The 21,300-nt window shown below is 41.1% G+C and overlaps 1 protein-coding gene across 9 annotated transcripts in view; it reads right to left on the reverse strand.

Moving 5' to 3' along the window:
• SLC4A4 (solute carrier family 4 member 4) overlaps positions 1-21,300 on the reverse strand; it is a 223,198-nt gene that overhangs the window by 53,810 nt on the left and 148,088 nt on the right. For all 9 annotated transcript variants that reach the window (XM_073002084.2, XM_073002088.2, XM_073002090.2 and 6 more), the window contains exons 8-12: positions 5,600-5,757; positions 4,107-4,194; positions 1,397-1,551; positions 465-578; positions 33-207 (exon numbers count right to left, since the gene is read on the reverse strand). In XM_073002084.2, the coding sequence (XP_072858185.2) occupies positions 33-207; positions 465-578; positions 1,397-1,551; positions 4,107-4,194; positions 5,600-5,757 (690 nt within the window). The remainder of the gene's footprint in view (positions 1-32; positions 208-464; positions 579-1,396; positions 1,552-4,106; positions 4,195-5,599; positions 5,758-21,300) is intronic.

Genomic DNA, 21,300 nt, shown 5'->3' on the forward strand with positions numbered 1-21,300 from the left:
GTTGGAGAAGACTTTTCAGAATCAAGGCTGACCTGCATATTATCCGTTGCATCTCCCAGCAGCCCTCCAAAGGTAATGGCATTGGTTACAGTAGCCAAGTAGATGAAGAGAATGGCGGAAAGGGCTTGGATGTTGAATGCGTCGTAGAAGTCACTGGCAAAGAAAGGGGCTTTCCTCTTGATATCTTTTATCAAGCCACCAAAAAGTCTGAGCAAAAGGAGAACGATGTGTCAAAATTACATTAGTCCAGGCATAAAAGGAGAATCTGAAAACAAGTCTGTGTGTGTGTGTGTGTGTGTGTGTGTGTGTGTGTGTGTGTGTGTGTGTGTGTGTGTGTGTGTGTGTGTGTGTGTGTGTGTGTGTGTGTGTGTGTGTGTGTGTGTGCGTGCACACGCACAAAACCATGTGTGACAATCTATGGCAATATCCCTTACTTATGTAAATTACATTCTTTTGCCAATTACCTGCCAGTTCGTTGCAATTCTTCACAATCCCCATGTCCGCCGCCTCCATTTCCTCCATCGTGAGGAGTGTCTCCATTCATCTGGACATTCTCACCACCTGAATACATGTTTTTCCTATCCAGAAACAAGGAATGAAAACCCCACTGGGCTTGCACAAATATAATAAAACAGAATAATACAAATGAATCGTGTTAGCAAAACACATGTCACTGGCAAAGTAAAATATTACCAATGTTTTACAGTGAGCAAGAACTAGCTATAAAATCCCACCTATTGTGTCTGTCTACATTCTGTATAAAATGTAATATATAACAAAACTCCCGGCAAAAAAAATTACCATAAACAAAGACTTTGTTGGCAGACTATTGGAATGTAAGATGCAGATTGTTCCGCAAACTTTGCAAAACTACCACCACCACGTTCAATAAGACGCATGTAGCTAACACCTACGTGCGGATGCCAATTCTCACAAATAGTGGCTAGAATCTAAGTATTTCAGATTAGTCAACAGACCAACAAATAACCATCAGGTTGGGTGGAAACTACTCATTTTTTTCTCCTCCTAGTACCCCCCACCCCACCATGCCTCTCTTTCAAATTCAGTCATTTGTATCACAGCTAATGGATCTGACTGGGAAACTATATGGCTGTTGACAGTATGCATGAATTTTAAGTATTGCTGGGAGCATCTCAAACATGATTGCTGAGACTACCCAGCTTAGGTAGACCACATTCTACTCTACCGCCAGCTGCTAGTCTCCAGGTCAGAACCTCAATCCAAGACGTTCTCCAAAACCCAACATTGTGTCTCCATCTGGCTCCAAACAAATGTATCTTTGAATGTAAAACCAGTCAGATTCCATAGACTGCCTTCACCTGCATGGCTTAGCATCTCTAAGTAAAAGGAGGTCTACAGCGGACAGATGTGTTACCTTTTGTCAGATGATGGGAGGGACTTAGGGGGCTCTATCCTGATAGCAGGATCCCACTCCCCAGGGGGAAGCACAATGACTTCGTCCAGGAACTCATCGATGCCAGCGATCAGGTCCTGCCTGTCTTTGGCTTTATAGGCAATGTCATGGAATACCTTCAGGTAGGGGAGAGAAAAGGGAGAGGGTGAGATTCTCCCTTGGCTTTCTACAAATACTGAAAGTGGTACTTTGTCGTAGGTCAGCAGCTGTTTGTCAATCCAGCATAGCACTCTATAGTCTGATTGGCAGCCGTGTCTCTTAAGGTTTACAAGACCATGTATTTCATGTTAGATCATTTTAACTAGACATGCTAAGGACTGGATTTGGCATTTTCTACATGCAACGCCTTCGTTTTTGCCACTGAGTCCTGACCCATCTTTCTTATAGAACGTGAAACACTGCAAACCCGAGCGCAGCCTTGCCATCCAACCGATGGTAGCTTTTCCCTGGTGGGTTTTTCTCTTAAGTGACGGTGTCTTAAAACTGGCCGAGGAGACAGTCTTAACTTTCCTGCCAGCATATAAAGCACTGCAAGTCTTCAAAGTGGCATTCTTGAGGGTTGTCCAACAACTCTCAACGCTGCTTCACAACTTCTCACTTTTATTTTTATTTACGGCCAGTCAAGATTTTGCAAGAATTCTTCCCAGGATGAAAGCACACCCTTAATTTGGAAACCAACACACCATCATACAGCAGTAAACGTTTAAGCTAGATATTCCCAGGAAAGGAATGTGTGAGGGCTGCTGAATTCTTTCTCTACTTAACGACTTTTTCTTGCCCTCTTTCCCCAGGGCTGACTCACTCCTTATCTAGGCCGGGCTATTTTCTTGTTACTGGCACCAGCTAAAGTGTCTAGCTAGCAGGGTGCAAGTTTAGATGAGTTTGGACAGAAGCGGCAAGCAGAGGAAATAATCGGTACCTGTCCGTTTTTTAACCAGAGGTTATTCCACACTAAAAGTTACAACTTTTCCAATCGGAATTCTCCCTTCCTTATCCCATTTATCGTGGGACTTTACCGTACCACGGCCACAACCTTTATTCAAATACAAAGAATGGCAACCTCTAAAGTAGTTCTGCATTCAGGAATTCATGGCCATGGGGTGTATCAATGCAGGCAGTTATCAAGACCCTTCCCATAATCAAACTCTTCTGTAAGGAGAGTCCAAAAATACAGGCAGCTGGGTCAGTTTATATCAGCAAGTGAGAAGCAAGTCTTTCGTAAAGCGAAACTGACCTCATATACTTTGCATTATGGCAGAAATAGTTAACAACTAGAGTAGTCCTAGAATGAGCTGGAATTTTTAGCATGTATCCATTACTGAAACAACGACATCTACGTTGGCTTGGGCATGTTGTGAGAATGGCCGATGGTCGGATTCCAAAAGATCTCCTGTATGGAGAATTAGTGCAGGGAAAGCACCCCAGAGGGAGACCACAGCTGCGATACAAGCAGATCTGCAAGCGGGATCGGAAGGCCTTAGGAATGGACCTCAAGTGATGAGAAACCCTGACATCCGAGCGTTCAGCCTGGAGGCAGGCAGTGCATAATAACCTCTCCCATTTTGAAGAGACCCTCGTCCAGCAGGCCGAGGCAAAGAAGCAGTCCTGAAACCAGCAAAATCAGGGAGCTGGACAAGGGACAGATCGTATTTGTCTTCAGTGTGGAAGGAATTGTCACTCTTGAATTAGTCTTCTCAGCCACACTAGAAACTGTTACAAGACCTCTATTCAGAGCACGTTACCATAGTCTCTTGAGACTGAAGGATGCCTACTATAGTTTACAGTGTCAGTCTGTTCCTGAGAAAAACAATTTCTCTCCTAGTTATGGTGATGGTTGTAGCTAATATGGGGGAACAGGCAGATGGCAGATAATGTCACAGTCCCTGCTCCTCAAAAAATCCCGGGGCTTAGAGGCTGCAAGCCTTATCTCCACTAAAACACTGATCAGGATTGACTGTGTTTCTCCATACAGCTTGGAAAATCTGCATTTTCTAAATTACAATTTTTAGAAAAACCCAGACCGGCATGACTGCTGGTGGGCTGAGAGGTTTCAGCAGCTTTATTCCAAAACAGAGATGGGCATGAACTGGTTCGTCCCAGTTTGTAAAGGTGGCAGCACAAGTGTTGCTGATCCCCTCCCCTGCCTCCTCTGGGCTCAAATCAGCTGCTCACCAGGCCCAGCGTGTGAGATTCCTCCACCTCATCAGCAGATCTCCCAGTCCCAGCAGCAGCTCAGGCTTCTCTGCCCCGCCCCCTTGGCTGATCTCCCAATCAGAGGAAAGGGCGGGGCAGAAAACTCTGTGCCCTTGTTCATGACTGGGAGATGAGCCAAAGAGGTGGGAAAAGCAAGCAAGCTGGGCCTGGTGAGTGGCTGGATCAGGGGAGGAGGTGAGGGGCACACCACCTGTGCTGCCGCCTTTACAAACTGGGACAAACTGGTTCGTGCCTATCTCTAATCCAAAAACGTAGCATGGTTCTCTGAAACAAATTGGCAAACTCATTCTTACTGCAACGTAAACCGTAGCAAAGTCTTCAAATTCTCCACCCCTGGAGGCTCACTGACGACAGAACACTTTCTGGAAATATTAACAGCATTGACTTTTTGTGGTTATGAAGAGAAAGCCTCCAAATGTAAAATAAATAGCATGCGTCAACACAGAAGGGAAATTACCTCATCGGACATCAAAGTGGCAATGGCTCGGCCAATCTCGTGGTACGATTTAGCTTTGCCTTTGGGACCAAGCAAAATGAAGAGAAACCTGAACTCAAATGGCGGGCGGGGAGAGGGGAAGGGAAGGAAAAATAAAAATAAATGCTGTTATGATTCAAAGTATTTTTTAAAGATACAAAATGCTCAGTAAAATCTGTATCACTGAAAGAACATAAAAAGCAATGGAGCATGGAGATTCATAAAGTTCATACCAGCGGCAGTTTTAAAAAAAGATGAAGGAAAGTTCATTATCCCATGAATAATAAAAATATGTTAAATGCCCACTTTGTGAATACACAGCAGCAAATTATGCTAAGAAGAAGGTCTTATCCAGCCCCCCCCCCCCCCCGGTCCCAGAAGTACAAAACAGTCCACAGCTCCCCTTGAAGGACAGCTAAGAGACAGTGGAAATGATCCTGCAAATGTAAACCACTACCAAACAGGGAAGATTATGTCCTCCAGATCATGATCAGATTCAAACTTTGTTCTAATTATACCTGTTGAATTCATGGAATTTAATTTTGTGATAAGAACTATTTAAATAGGCCAACTCTTAAGGATGACAAAGTTTAGATCCAGCTCACCATATGGAACATATTTTGCTATTCTATATGAATCCTTTAGAGGCTAAACTACTCAGAACCACCAAGCAGAAATGACTTCACAGCTAGAAAGCACACTGGCTCATGGCCAAACGACTCGGCTAACAGTAGAAGACAACATGGGTTTTTCTAATTATCACTCTTCGAATTCTTGCAGCTTTGAAGATTTATGACTTTTGGGCTACTGTTCCATTTGTAAATCCCAGTTCCACTACAGACTTCAGATACAACTGTGCTCATGCCAACTCTTGCTGTCTTGATCTGGTATGCCTAGTTTAAGGTGTCAAGCAAGTTACATGCAATAGCATCCTCTCGAGTAGCGCTATATTAACTATAGGGCCCCTTTCTAAGCAGGACCTATCCAATAGTTCTGGGAGGAGTGAAAAATCACACTTCTGCTTCAACTGGACTAACTGGGTTTAACACATGGGCAGATCCAGGCTAAAAGACTAAAAAAGAGAGGGGCTGAAGAGAAGCAAAGGCCTGTTTTAACACAAGTCATTATTTTTCAAGCAAATGAGTTCTAAATAAATAGCCATCGTTGGAACTCTAACAAACAGGGTTTATTGAGCTGCTTCATTAAACCCAGCATTGGCCCTTACGGGACACCCTTAAGAGGGTCTTGCAGCTGCTCAAAAATGGTGCCTCACTAACTCAGGGTGTTGCACAGCTCCTACGCGACTTAAGGAAGTGCTCAAAATCTGGTTGACAGCGACCAATATTGTCATTCCTATTCCACCACAAGATTTCTGCCGTGGCCTCACCGACACAAGTACGTTCTCTTGGCTTATGAATATAGATTTTTCCCCTTTTCTTGAACTTTCAATTATATACTTGAAGAGGCTCGTTTACCGAGTAGGAACAGGGACTTCTGTGAGAGCACCGAGCATAACTGCTTGTTGCAGCCGAACGAAGGCAATGAAAGGAGCTTCCAAGAAGTCTACTTCTCCGACCAGAACGTTGGAGGCCTCGGCATCTCGAGGTAACTTCTTCATGAACTTGTTCTTCAACTGCAGGAAAGAGGGAAACACAAGAGTCTCATGAGAACAAATACTTCCGATCTTTAATTTTGAGCCAGAAAAAAATGAGTAGGATATATTTTACCAAACCCTTGACCATTCTTAGAACAACAGTCATTGGTTCAAAGAACATCTGGTTCTTTATTATCAGCATCCCCTAGGCATGCAGTCTAGTATGCTTTTATCTCCTAAATTGTTGCATGTCTTGACATGAAATTAATCCCACTGTCTTCTAATTCACCTTTTCTTTCTTATTCAATCAATCAATCAATCAATCAATCAATCAATCAATCAATCAATCAATCAATCAATCAATCAATCAATCAATCAATCAATCAATCAATCAATCAATCAATCAATCAATCCAATCATCTCTATGAAAGCAGCATTTTCAGCACAGAAGAATACAGGCATTTATGATGTTTTCATGACATTCAGAACCCCTTTGTTGTTGTTTAGTCATTAAGTCGTGTCCGACTCTTCGTGACCCCACGGACCAGAGCACGCCAGGGCCCCCCCATCTTAAATCTACCTCCTGGAGTTAGGTCAAATTCATGTTGGTAGCTTCAATGACATCAGAACCCCTAACTGTTCCTTATTCTCAGGAAATACTTGCTACACTGAATTCTGCTGATAGTAACTGCATAGGTAATATTTTAATTTTAGACTAACTTGATGTGATGAATTGATTCCCAAATACTTCAGGGAGGGGGAAGAATTTCCACTTCTTATTCTACTGAAAAGTACAGATGGAATGATAATCCAGTTGCATTTTTCATCCTGTCCTTAATGTTCTAGAACTGAATCGTATCTGAAATGTTCCAAATACCATTTTCAGATAAGTTATAAATCCATATCTGGACTGGAAAGCAGAGTGTCAATAGCAAAAGGTATCTTGGGATGTTTTCCCCCCAACTATGCATGTTATTTCTCCCCCAAAGATACAAGGATGGTCCAAGGATTGCCCATCTGCATAGATGCATACAAGTAGGAACTTCTGTGGTTCAAATCACCAACTGCTTACAGCCTATTTACAACCCCAACATCCACTGTGATGCAAGTCAGCAGAAAGGAGACATCATCCTAATTTCACTTGTCCAACAAGCAACTAGAACAGTCTTCAATAGTTTTGCAGGATTGTCAGTAACCAAAGAACAAGAACATCAAGAACAAAATCACTAGGAACAAGACATGCCTCCCTGAAACACGGTATGAATAAGCAGAGCCGCGGTAACGGTGGTGGCTGGAATATTGGTTTAGAATTCTGTAAACCTTGCTTCAAGCCCTCACTCAGCCATCAACTCACCAGGTTGATCACTGGTTCTCTGTAAGCTAATGCCAGGGCATTCATGAAACAGGATATAAAGCTCATGCCCTACAATCCTCCGCAACTTTCAAACAAGGCTGGAAGTGGAAAAACGATAGGGTAGTTGACCCACAATTATGGCAGAGATATAGGAAGAGCGCACACACCTGTCTCCATCGCTAATACTTCATGGTACCTATGCTGCAGTTTCACGACAGCTGACTTCTAGCACTCAGGACGGTGAAGTCAAACCCGTGTGTTGGCAAGGCCTGCCGTGTTGCAAGTCCTGCTCAAATCAAAGGAACTGGAACACAGGTCCCCAATTTGTGGGTCGGAAACCCCAAGCAGGTCACAACGTAATTTCTGAGGAGTCGCTGTGATTTTGGAGGAGGAGGACACCCCTGAGTTGCACTCCATTCCCCAGTTCCTTTCTGCACGCATCCCGTCCTTCCTTTCCTTGTACATCTTCAAGCCAAGCTCTTTACCCTATTAAAATGCCTTTTTAATGCAAATTTGGCAGGGGGGTTGCGGGATATTTAGCCATTATCAAAGGGGGGTGTCACTCAGAAAAGGCTGAAAAACACGGAACTAGAATAACAGATGACAGAGTCATTTCTAGTTGTGTTGGGGTTTCAGATTCTTATCCTGCCCCATCATACGCTGATACAAAATAACTTATGAAAAGTAAAGTAGAAATCTCCATTCTGAGTGGCCACAGGAGTCTGTCTAGCAATAATAATAATAATAATAATAATAATAATAATAATAATAATAATAATAATAATAATAATAATAATAATAATAATAATAATAATAATAATAATAATGATAATGATAATGATAATGATGATAATGATGATAATGATGATGATAATAATAAATAAAAATAAAAAGAACTTTGTACTACATTCAAGACAAACAAGTTTTATCTTAGATATGTTTTAGTAGATTGAAGCCCACTTCATCACATCCTGCTGATTAAATGGACTACAAACTGTAAAGTAAGGTACTTCACACAGTTTTCTCTAAATTGACACTGTCCAGAATCCAATAGACTGTGATTTAATGGCCTTCACTATGGCGGCCAATTGTCACTAATTAACAAGGTGCAGGTTGCATTCCTGGGCACACATTCAAGCACGTTGACAGATGTATAGTCAGAATGCAGCCATCATCTTCTTAAGTACAGTATTAGCAAATTTCAACCACAATTTACACCCTATAACTTAAGCAGGAGTCAACTGGCAATAGTAACATTTACACAGATCATAGTTTCTGCACCGAGAGTTAGCACAGAGCACACATAATCCCACAGCCTCCTAGACTACTAAATTATGAAACACAGTCATTGAGAAACTGCTTTCAACATCCAGAATAGACTCTGAAAACAAAGGAAGTGACCACCCTTACTGTCTTGTGACAGACTACATCCTTCTCTGGTTCTGAGTAAAACACCTGCTCTCTGATATATAGATAATTCCCAACAATGCACTTGGTCCCCTTCCCCACCCCCTCTTACCTAAGATTTTCCTCTTTGGAATTCTCATTCACCCATCATCACACCCCATTTACTACCTGGGACCTCATCCAACCCATTGTAACTCTTCTCTAAACTGTCCCCGGGTGACCCTATGAACTCAAAAAGCTTTGGCTAAAATCTTTACATTAGTAATTCACAGATTAATTCACCATTCCGGGTATGTCTGATTTCATCAAGCCTCGTCTCTCTTAGTTGCTCTGACGTGTTCTCTTTAAGACGTTTTGCTACCAGCTTAAAAACGCTTATCTTTCCATCCAAACCTCTGTTCAGTCTTTCCATTCCAACTCAGAGCAAATCAATACTCCTAAGTGCTAAACTTCATTGGAAGTTGATCTTTATGAAATTCAAAGTTTGCACCCTATATCAAGAAAGGCCGATTCCGTCGGCATTAATTATTCAGAGGTTTGAAATCCACCCAGGGCTCAAATATATTCCTCTGGGTGCATGTTTCGGAATGTGAACACACCACAGATCACAAAGATGGATGAATGAAGACAACTCCATTGTGACTTGGGCATACCAGCATAAACAGGCAGCCCTAAAATTGTGAAGGAACAAAGGGCAGGCAAGGACTTCTTAAAGTTTTAATAAGGTCTTGTTTTCTACTTCCATTGTTACAGCCTTCCAAATGCAGCAGACTATAAAATTCAGGCATGCAATTTTTGGGGTAGTTTTTATGCTTTTAAAAAAAGTTAAGATCAAGTATCTGTCCGTTCCTCATTATATGATGCATGCATCTGAATTCAGTGAGAGGCCTGAGGCTCCTTTTGAGGCCCAGGAAGAACACCGAAGGTCTTGTGACACTGCCATGAAGAGACACTGAGCAGCACATCCACTAAAGGCAGCAGGGTCTGCCAGACAACGGCACAACAGGAATCACACCCACAACTATCCAAGGATCTTAATAAGAGAGCAACCAAGGCAAGCACTGGCGAAACTATTACCATCCCATCAAGTGACCTTAATCCCATTGTTTCTATGGCTCAGGGCTAAAGACACAGCACACATTTCCTCTGGAATATCTACCATATGAAGTTTCCAGGCAGAAATCCGTCTGGGTTCCTAGAAACCTGATGCATTGCTGAGAAATTTGGAAAGTTCTGTACAGAGCTAGAATAGAGCTCTCAGTGGCAATCTTTGACTATTATTTGACATGATCAGGGAAGCTTTTATGGGTACATTGTGTGTCAGAGGGTCAGACAAACCTTCATGACTGAAAGCAAAAGTGTGCTGCTTACATACAACCCCATAGCACTTAAAGCATGATTTGGGTGGTTCACAATTTAATAAGTCAAGCTACACATTGCCCATCCACATTCCCCCTCCCCCAGCAAGCTGGATGTTCAATTTACTGAACTCAGAAGGATGGAAGGCCGAGTGAACCTTGAGCTAGCTACCTGGGATTGAACCTGGGTTGTGAGCAGAGTTTTGGCTGCAATACTGCAGTTTAGTCACTGTGCTACAAGGCTCATGACCCCCATGTAGAAATTCGTTCTCCAGAGAGGAAGAGGAGTACAAACATTAGCATTTGAGGAACAATTTTTTATGCAACCATTTTAATTGGCTAGTCCTGTGTTTTACTGTACTTCTTTTTCTTGTTCTATTATGATGGTGCATTTCGGGGAGTGTAATTGTTTTAAAATACCTGTACACACCGCTGAGACAAAATAACATATGCTTTCATCCAAGCACTTAGTGTTGCCTTGAACTAGATCAACATTCCCCAGCCCCCCATGGACAGCACGAGGCACAAAGCTGGGGAAGGATGCACTAAACTGAGGCCACTGGTAAACCTTGCCCAGGGCCATCAGCCATGGCAGATAATGACTCTCCACCGTCTCCTTTCTGGAAAACCCTCTCAGTGCACATGCTACAGATTAGATCCAGACCTCCTGCCTTCAAAGAGTGTGATCTAACACCAAGCTGTGTCCCCCTTCCAAAGTCATCTGTGGTAGTAGAGTGGCTGACCAGAGGCTTGTCCAGACAAGGACTATAAAACAATTCTGCCTGGAGTCCATCTGCAGTAAACTGAAATCAAACAGAACTATCTATCAAGAGACACTGAGATTATAATAAAACACACCACTGTCTGAATGTCTTAGGAAGAACACAGCATGAATTCTTACATTTAATTCTGTAAACAAGCACACGCCAACAGGTGCATTAGATGCCCTCCAAATTGGTGTCAAAACTAAACTGTTATGGTTAGAAAAGTTGCTTTTTTGGACTATTATTCCCAGAGTCCCTTGCACATGGTAGCTATTACTGTATTTTCCCGTGTATAAGACTATATTTTTGTCTTAAACCTTTAGACTAAAAATTGAGGGTCATCTTATACACAGAAGTAAGCTGAGGAGAGAACAAAAACAAGTGGAAGGGAAAGCAGGGATCAAAGTAATCCTGCAGGGCTTTGATCCCTTTCCTCCTACACTTGCTAAGCCCCACTTAGATTTCTTTATTTTGGATTAGAAAAGTGGGGGTGTCTTATACATGGGGGTTGTCTTATATATGGAGTTGTCTTATACATGGAAAAATACGGTACATTCTGGGCTCTAGAGCCCCCAAAAAGTAAGTTTTTCAAGTTGCTGGTTAAAAGGCATATCCTTGAAGTTTTTAGGGTGAATCCAGGACACTACTGCAATCAGATACAAACATTTGGCGTCTGCCAGTAACTATGGTGGTTAGACAATTCCTAACACACAGGGAGGAAAAGAAAAGAGAACCCCCTTATACAATCCATCAATGTAATGAACTGTGAACCGCAGGAAGTCCATAACACATTTCTGTTACGGCTGGGCACAAGGTCCTCCCTCATTCAGGCCAACTTCTTTTTAAACTTTAGCCTTAGCTACGGCAAAAGAGAGAGAGAGAGACAGAGAGACGTCCCTGTTGATATGGAAACACAGGAGTCAGGAAAAGGGCCACAAACAAAGGGACAAGGAAGTCTTGTGTACATCATCCATTCAATGGTCCAGCTGGCCACACTCATTTAAACCCATTCAGCATCTTAAGTATGTGCTTCTCCCAAAGAAAGGGGAACCTATTTCTCTTTAGCATGGTTTAAAGATATAAACATGAATGCCCATTGCCTGCTACTTCTATATGGCACGGCATCAAGCAAAGAAATGAGTGCAGCCTATGATTTCCTAGACGTTTCTTTAAGATTTCGTATTTAAAACTTGAGTTGCCAAGGGTCCTTGAGTCTAAGGGGCTGCCAAGGACATTTAAACAAAAAGAACTGGAAGAGTTCTGCAGAGTCCTGGGAGTGCCAACACCCTTGGGGGGGGGAGATATAAAAGGGAGATTAAAAAACAGCCCAATATCCTGTAGTGTTCAATTAGACCTCCAACAGGAGATGGATTCAAAAAAATTGGGTTAATAAAGGATATATTCTGAGTCTTGTAAATCAGGAGATACTAGAGTCTCGTTCTCATTGAACACTTAATTTTTAAGGGACTTGATGGAATGCCCCATTAAGGAATTTTACAGTTGTACAAGATTCCAGGTAAGAGTGAAACAGGAAATGCTCCTTTTTCCCCCCTTAGCGTTTCTTTATTTTTCACAAACTCTCCCTGCGCAGAACGAGTGCCATTTTCTCTTTGAGAAGCATGCATGCCACACAACAAGCATAGGATGACTGCTAAAATTAGGGGCAAACGAACTTGCTAATGGAATTATTCAAGGCCCATGCAACAAAGCAGAAGTTCACTGTCATCTGGGGAAATTCGTGTTGTGTTAAAACATTATTTGTGCAATTTTGCTTAATTTGCCAAATAATATACCAAAAAAATCTCATTCTCTTGCCAAGAGAACCACAATAATCTCACCCGGACACACGGCATAGATAATAATTCTATGGTTTTTGTGGGGGTTGGTTTTGTTTGTTTGTTTGTTTTTTCCTCAAGGGTGAAGATCACGTAAGCAAAGATTTGCATGCTTAATTGCATCTCTCTCCGGAAAGCTCCAAAAGCCATATAATTTAGTTCCTCCGACTGTTCGGGTACTATTAAGAAAACTCCAGGAAAGAAGCTCATTCAAACCTGTTATTTTGTTCAGGCTTCTTCAGTTCATCTTGTTCCACACACTTTGCTATCAGTTCTTAGTCTGAGCTTCCTCCTCCTTAACCTCTACATCCTAGATAAATAATAGCATCTTTAAAAAAAGATTCTTTGTTTGCGATTCATACAATGCCAAAACAACTGACACCATGTGCATTAAAACCAGATGAAAACACTCACTACAAACGACTAAAAAGTACAAATAAAAGTGAAAACGGCAGTTCTATCTCCAATGAAACTCGGGGGGGTGGGGAAGGAAACTGGCAGAACCATAATTAAAAGCAGATGTCTGGGGACAAGAGTCATATATTGTGGGTGAAGTAAGAGAAGTAAGAGGAAGTGATGTATAATACTTGAAATTACTTATAACATATATCATAATAGTCTGAACAACATCATTAGTCTAAATACTGGGAAGAGAGAAAACTGTAGCAAGAACCTCAGGTTTGGGAGAAAAATCAGCCTCCATGAAGACATCGTATATTGGATGACTTGAGGATGTCAGTTAATAAATTCACATAATATTGCTGTGCTATCATGATGGGGTTAGGATTCACTGTCAGCTAGCAGAAGTTAGTGTACCATGCCAAACCCATAATTTACTGATCCTGGTCACAAAGGACTCTAATTTTTCTCTAACAACAGAAGCTAAAGTTTTACAAAACCAGACTTTAAACTGATGACTGATGAGAAACAGCATGCTCTGTGTCCCAAATCATCAAACGTGTTTAGGGCACATGATATATCTTCCAATATTCTATTTTCAGGGTCCATTTGAAGGCCTTAAAAGAAGCCCAGCAGAAATCATAGTTCCATAAACAAGGGCTACCAAGCAGGCTCTACCCTTGGCACGATTTCCTCTTACCAGCAGACATACAAGCCAGGTCTCTGTTGCTGATCTCACTAGTGAAAGCAGTTGTTCAGATAATCTAAAATCAAACTGATTGAAACATCACTTCAAATTCAGTCTGAAAATACATTGGCAGCTAATGGTGTATCATGATTCCTAGTGCCCCCTCTTGAATATAATTAAAGGATAAATAACTGAAGCAAAGTCTGTCCTCTTCAGCGGTGGGTTTTCCCCCTTCCACCTAGCAAAGCACGTTCTCCCTTACAACTACTCATTGTGGTCTAAAAATCTAGTAAACTCTTGATTCTTCAATAATTTCACTCGTGATGCACATTTTCTGCCACACTCTACCATTAAACAAACTGGTTGCCTCCAGTCTACACTTCCAGATCCATAAGATTCTACCCCGGATTCTGTATTTTGCTTCCAGATTCCACACGGGCGAACCCTTCATCAAACATATACACCATTAATGCTCTCAGTCTTCCACGGCTTTGATCAAGAAACCTTTTTTAGAATGAAAAAAGCAGGCAGGCTGAAGGTCAAAACTAAGTGAGAAGAACCAAGGAATAGATGGTATGGTATTGATAACAAGTGGATTTTTAATATCCTGTTTCCGTCATTCCCAAAGTACTTTCCTGTGTTAACAAGGAAAGCCCTGTGTGTCCGATTTAGACTACTGCAGTTGTTTCCCATTGTTTTGACTTATTAGCACAGCATGCAACTTTCATTGCATTTCACTTCCTTTATTGTTCTCTGTGACTATCAGATAGATCACCTTTTTATTCTTAGGAGATTCTAAGTGCAGGAAGTGAGATCTTGAATGAAATACTAACCAAAGGAAAACACTGATTCCAAGAAAAACTTACAGGGTCAATTGTTTTTTTCTTTTAAATATGCAACTTGGCACTAATTTGGTACCATTTACTATCTGATATCAGATATTCTAATTTTGGAGGATTAGAACGAGAGTAGGGAATTCACACTGAACTTCTTGCTTTGTTCTCATATAGTCAGTTTGGTGACACAAATGCAGTTGACGTTTATAAAGATGAAAGAAGAAAGTGGACATGATTCAACATTTGAATAACTTTGAATTCAAAGCATTTAGTAACCGGTTTGGTGCTCCACAACCACTCTACATATGCAACTATGGCTAGAATTTTGCACAGGAAAATGTTGTGCAGTGACCAAACTGTACCCAAGGGTACAATCCTAACTAGCCAAGATGAATCTCACCTGGCTGAACTAATACAAAACTAGCCAAAGGTGTGCTGAAGCCAAACCCATACTTGACTAAGGATATTGGAAATACCAAGGACTATCCTAGCTTTGACCTAACTCTGAGCCAGGCTGTGTTCTGGGCTGGAAGAGATTTGGATAGTCGTAACTCAGATGTTCCCTTACCCTATCTTTTCTCCACCCCGGTTTTGACTCCTCTGATGGCTGACTGTAGCCAGAATATCAGCTGTGCTGGAAGATCTTTCTGCTGGCTCATCTCTAAAATCAGTCAGTAAAAGCGGGTTCTGCTGGCACAAGAAGCTTCTGCTCACTGCAAACAAGCAGCGCATCTGCAGAGGTGAAACTATATCCTAAGTTTACAGTGCCTGAATGGGAACTCTATGCATGCTCTTAATTCCCTCGTGGAAGAAAGGAGGGATATAAAATGGGATAGCAAATAACTAACATACTACTGCCATGGAAATGCACAGAACCTTATGTCTTATTTCCTCACCTTTCTCCTCAAAAATATCCATCTCTACATATCCCATGTACTAACATCATTCTTCCATTCTCTGTTGTTGGCATATGTTGACGAGGATAGAGAGATGTACATCATAATGACATGGTGGTTCAAGCTAATGCATGTCAGATAGCACAGGATTAGAATGGGGAATTCCTCAAGTGCTGAAAAAATGTTTGATTCCCACAGCATTGAAATTCACGACTGACTGAATTGTGCTTAATAGGGCCATTGTGAGTTGTCGTATGTCCTTTGGGGTGATCCCAGCATGTACAGCAAGGACAGGCCACATTGCATCTCAAGCACCCCTATTTGGTCCTTCTTTCTCTTTAAGGGGAAGGAAAAAAATAAAAATAAAAGATAACCAATATATATATATATTCCCTTCCTTGTCCCCTCCTTTGTGCTTTGCTTAAGGCACCTCATGATCAGGGAGAGGAAGCTTTCAAGGTTTCCCCCCTTGATATATCACATAAGTGCAACCTTGGAGCTTTAAAAAAAACACACTTACAAAAGCTTTGCTTCCTCTCTCCAGGGGGAAGCGAAAGGAAGTTTTCAGTTTCCTTGTATTATCACATGGCTTAAGCAAAGAAACGTATCCACTTTGGTTCGATCCCAGCGATCACACACATTGGAACCAAACCAAAACAGAGAGATCCCACCTGTAACCAAAAGAACAGTAGCCCCTGATACGGATTCAAAAAAGGTACATTTGGCAAAGATCAGGAGGCCGGTTTGTGTTGGCCCATAAATCTTCTTGTGACCAGTAAAAGAAGCAAACCAGCCCACTCCTAGAGCTGACCAAACCTGCAGGCCAAATCACCTTTTGAGTCCATACTCAAGAAATTGCCTTGTCGCTCAGAAGTCGCAAAGTATATTTCATGCAACCGTTACTAACTCTAGTTTTAAAGAAAATAATAATGACATAAAGCTAAAGGTAAAGGTTCCCCTTGACATTTAGACATAGGACACATGAAACAGCAGATATCATTCTGGCCGACAAAAGTGTTGTCTACAGTTTGTAACATTACTTGTACCACGTCGATACAGGAAGAGAACCGATACTTTCGTTTGACTTTAGTTAAATGCTGTGACAGAACAGAAGAAGGGAGGAATATTAGAAAAGAATGGAAATTCAGAAAACATGGGAAGGATAATGCTTCCCCTGCAACATCAAAATTGCTTTTCTTCTTCTTTTTTAAATAAACCTTGCTAGAACACAGATTAACTGGAACCTTGGTTACTCTCTTACTACACTGTGCCGAATATAATGTTCTTAGTTATTACACTGCTGATACCATATATCTGCAGGAAATTCTCACAAAGATTACAGTACTGCCAAAGGCAATGAAAAGGCTCTTTATTTATTGTAGACAAAGTGGCCCACCAATAGAGAATATGGTGGACAAAGTAGATGGATTTAAGATAGCAATAAAAAGCAAAGAAAAAAAAACACCTCCCATTTAAATGAGGATATCATTCAGTTCTCCCCCACTGTCTAATTCATACAGTTTTAGAGAAAGGTTATTATAACAATTAAAACCTATCAGCTTACAGCGAAATAGAACTCTTACACAAGCTAGGAATATAATACAATCTAAAGCCTAGCTTTTGAACAAGAGAATCATTTGTTTAGAGACAAAGTAACTGTGGAAGCCTGTGCTCCATTTCAAGGGCATTAAGCAGATGTACATCAAGAAATATATACTTAACGAACAGAACAGTATTTCTACATGATCGGAGAACGAAAAAGAACAGTCTAGTCCACGTTTATTGTATTCAACAGATTTATACAGGCATGTAGAACCATGGGTTCTTAGAAATAAAAATGAAGCTTATACTGGTTTATCACGAGCTGAATTGTGTTCTCTATCTCTTTTTGGTTAACTGACATAACAATAGATTGCGATGGGGTCAGAACATCACAAGCCACATACAGTGGTGCCTCGCTTGACGAGGATAATTCGTTCCGTTGAAATCGCTATTAAGCGAAATGCTTGTCAAGCGAAATGAAAAAGTCCACTGGAATGCAATGAAACCGGTTCAATGCATTCCAATGGGCTGAAAACTCACAGTCCAGCAAAGATCCTCCATAGGGGCGGCCATTTTTTGTGCCTGTAAAGCGGGGAATCCGTCCTGAAAACACAGCGGGGAGCCATTTTGCACAGCAGAGGGCCATTTTAGAACCACCGATCAGCTGTTTCAGAAGCATCGTTTAGCGACAAATCGGTTCCAAAGCAGGGAACCAATCATTGTTAAGCGAAATTTCCCCATAGGAACATCGTTTTGCAATCACAAAAGCGATTGCAAAAAGTTCATCATCAAGAGGTTTCAACATTTAACAAGGCAATCGTTAAGCGAGGCACCACTGTAACTGCTTCTGCTCAGGCTTAGCTGAGCTTATCCGTTGAGATGAGGCAATCTCAAACCCTGGCAGAATTTATTGAGATTTGCCCAATCTGGAAAAACACAGAGGTACACCCTATGTTTCAGATTTTCCTGGTACAGCACAATCATGGGAGAACAGCCGGCAGATCATAAAGTGCCCTGGCACCAATCTAGTTAGGAATTTCAAATAAAATAAAATAAAATAAAACTCTGTGAATACAGTAATACCAAAACCAGAATTTAAATAGAACTCCTAAAGATTCTAAATACTCTGCAAACAACACTATGAAACTCAAATGAGTACAAATCAGAAGAATTGGGGACTAATATGGGAAATATTGTCTGGGAAGAGTGCAAAAATACTATTTCATGTATCCAAAAGAAAGCCTTGATGGATGACTGATCAAACTAGTAGCAAAAGTGAAATCTGACAAACACAAGGTCACATCCTAAATTCAACTTTGTATAGACTGGGAAAGAGAAACAAGCCCCAAAGGATAGTAATTAAACTGCAGTACTTTTGTCAAGCCTATGCTCATGACCTGAGATTCAGTTAACCAGCTCAAGAAGGAGGAGGAGGAGGAGGAGGAGGAGGAGGAGGAGGAGGAGGAGGAGGAGGAGGAGGAGGAGAAGAAGAAGAAGAAGAAGAAGAAGAAGAAGAAGAAGAAGAAGAAGAAGAAGAAGAAGAAGAAGAAGAAGAAGAAGAAGAAGAAGAAGAAGAAGAAGAAGAAGAAGAAGAAGAAGAAGAAGAAGAAGAAGAAGAAGAAGAAGAAGAAGAAGAAACAGAGCACAATAAAGGAAGGGGGAGAAATCTCTTCCATAAGATCAGAGGAATCAAAGGGAAATTGAAACTTAGATCAGAGATGCCAGAATATCAACAGGGGAATATGTTATCTGTTATGAAAATAACTCAATTACAGTCTCTTTCAATGAAGGATCTTCTGATGAAGAATCTGCAGTTTTAAAATGTGAAATGAAATCTGCTCTCAAGGACTTGGAAGACATAAATCACCATCACAATATAGCTATTTGAAAATACTTAGATTGTATCTACAAAATCCTAAAAAGAGGATGGCAAAAGGGGGGAGGAGGAAAAAGGAGTAGAAAACAGTAGCCCACAGACTGGAAACATTCAAATATACATTCCAGTACCAAAGAAAAGAGACAGAGATTATAATAACTATAGGACCACTGATTTTCCATGTTAACAAAAGTGCTCGTTTAGATTTTACAAAAAGATTTCTACCATATATGGAGTCTGAAGCTGAATTCAGAAAAGGATGCATTGGGTATCATATTGTAAATACTGTACTGCCAAATGGATCATACCAAAGAATTTTAGAAGAAATTCAGTTTATGCTTTTATGAATTACAATAAAGCCTTTGGCCGTGTGGATCATGAAAAATGATGGATAGTTCTGAAAGGGACAGGTGGCCACAAAGCTGTCAGACAAGGGTGCATTTTGTTTCTCTATCTGTTTCAATTGACATGCAAAATATATCATTTGGAGAACATGAAATGGAAGAGATTTAGATTACGATGAAGGAGAGATGGAAATTGGCAAAAGAAACATCTAAAAGTAAAGATAAACAGATGACACTGTATTATTCATAAGAAAATAGCAATGACCTGAAACAATTACTGATGAAGATCAAATAAATACGGAAGAGCTAACACAAGACGGACTGACTTAACAGAAGTCACTATGGCCTTCAGTTCACAAGAACTGAACTGTTAATTATAGGACTTTTTGGACGCCAAAACAACCCTTTGTACTCAGAGAAAAAGTGGAAGTCAGCAAAGCTGGTTTAAAAGGACACTGTACAATCTTACCTCTCTGTATTTTCAAGATTTTCACTGTCACATTTTAGACCCACTAACATTTCCACCCAATTACAAAGGCAGAAGCACTACAAGGATGTTGAATTAATCTTGTTATGATGAGGCTGGGATGAGGCTGAAGAAATATGTTTTTTTCTCTCTCTCTCTCTCCCCTTTGCACAGAACAAGAGGTTTTAAGGTTTGTGGAGTGTAGTGGTTTTAACAGATCATTAAATGTAGTCTTGAACCTGTTGGTTTGAATTAAAGACAGATTTATAGCTCAAATGGTAAAACATTTTGGAGGGAAGCTTATTCATATTAAAATGTAACATCCACTTGCTTATATAATCACTTTTTATCCACCCTGATATGGTGATGTTTTATCAACACAAACTTTTCCTACACTAGGAACACTCTAAAGATGTCAAGCTGAACTTTGCAAACTCAGGCTTTTGTTATATCTGTGAAATAACCAAATGTTCTCAGCACAGATATCCCAAAGCTGGAAGTAGGTTAACCCAAGGGCTGAAAATAAACTTTGATCCCAAGTATCTTCCTTTGTGGTGCTGGAGGAGACTCTTGAGAGTCCCCTGGACTGCAAGGAGAACAAACCTGTCCACTTTGAAGGAAATCAACCCTGAGTGCTCACTGGAAGGACAGATCCTGAAGCTGAGGCTCCAATCCTTTGGACATCTCATGAGAAGAGAAGACTCCCTGGAAAATATTCTGATGTTGGGAAAGTGTGAAGGCAAGAGGAGAAGGGGACGACAGAGGACGAGATGGTTGGACAGCATCATCGAAGCGACCAACATGAATTTGACCCAACTCCGGGAGGCAGTGGAAGACAGGAGGGCCTGGCGTGTTCTGGTCCATGGGGTCACAAAGAGTTGGACATGACATAACAACTAAACAACAACAAAATCTTCCTTTGCAAACCTAGCATCAAGTATCCTTCAACTATCTGCATGTGTTATTTAGCCATATTTTAACTTTAGATACACACACACATACACACACACACATTCTAGTTTTCAGCCGGAGTGCCTCCCAAAGCATCACAATGAACACAGTATAACTGGAACAGTGTTGTGCAGGTGGGGGAATGCATGGAATAGGGCTATAGTTCAATGGTTCCCAACTTTAGGTCTCCAGATTTTCTTGGATTAAAACTCCCATAGCCTTCACCACTAGCTATGCTGGCCAGGATTTCTAGAAGTTCTAGTCAAAGAACATCTGGCGGTAACAAGATTGGGAACCACTGCTCTAGTCCCTGGGATTCTAATGACTTAATCCAAGATCTTCTTTCTACAGATGTTGTAAGAGGAATACTAGGGGCTGATTGATGTCTAAGACAACTAATGCACAGAATTCCTCTGCTATTTATTGTATTATGGCCAGAATCCTACTCATGTTTGCATAGGACGAGTGTAACCTGTCACACCCCAATGATGATGTGTCAGGGGATGTCTTGGTCATGTGACTCGTCACATGCCTGACTATACAAAGCAGATGCACCCCAATACCTCATCAATCACCTGTAGCAAGTTATGCAAACCTCACACTAAAATATTAGGATTCTGGCCTGCACATTTGACATTTTGCCAAAGTTCATACACCACAGTATTCGGTTTCCAGCTGCTGCCATTTCTCATTTGGTAGGGCACTGGCAGTAGCATTTAATACCTGACAAGTGGGAAAAATACAATCATGGATATACAGATTACTAGTTTAGGATTCCAGCCAGATGCATGGTTTTCCTAGATACTCCATTGCATTCTCATTCCGACCTGTTTTCAACCTCACCCCATACCCTAAGTCAGCATTTG

Source organism: Pogona vitticeps, chromosome 5, assembly GCF_051106095.1.
Source record: "Pogona vitticeps strain Pit_001003342236 chromosome 5, PviZW2.1, whole genome shotgun sequence".
NCBI classification, from domain to species: Eukaryota; Metazoa; Chordata; class Lepidosauria; order Squamata; family Agamidae; genus Pogona; species Pogona vitticeps.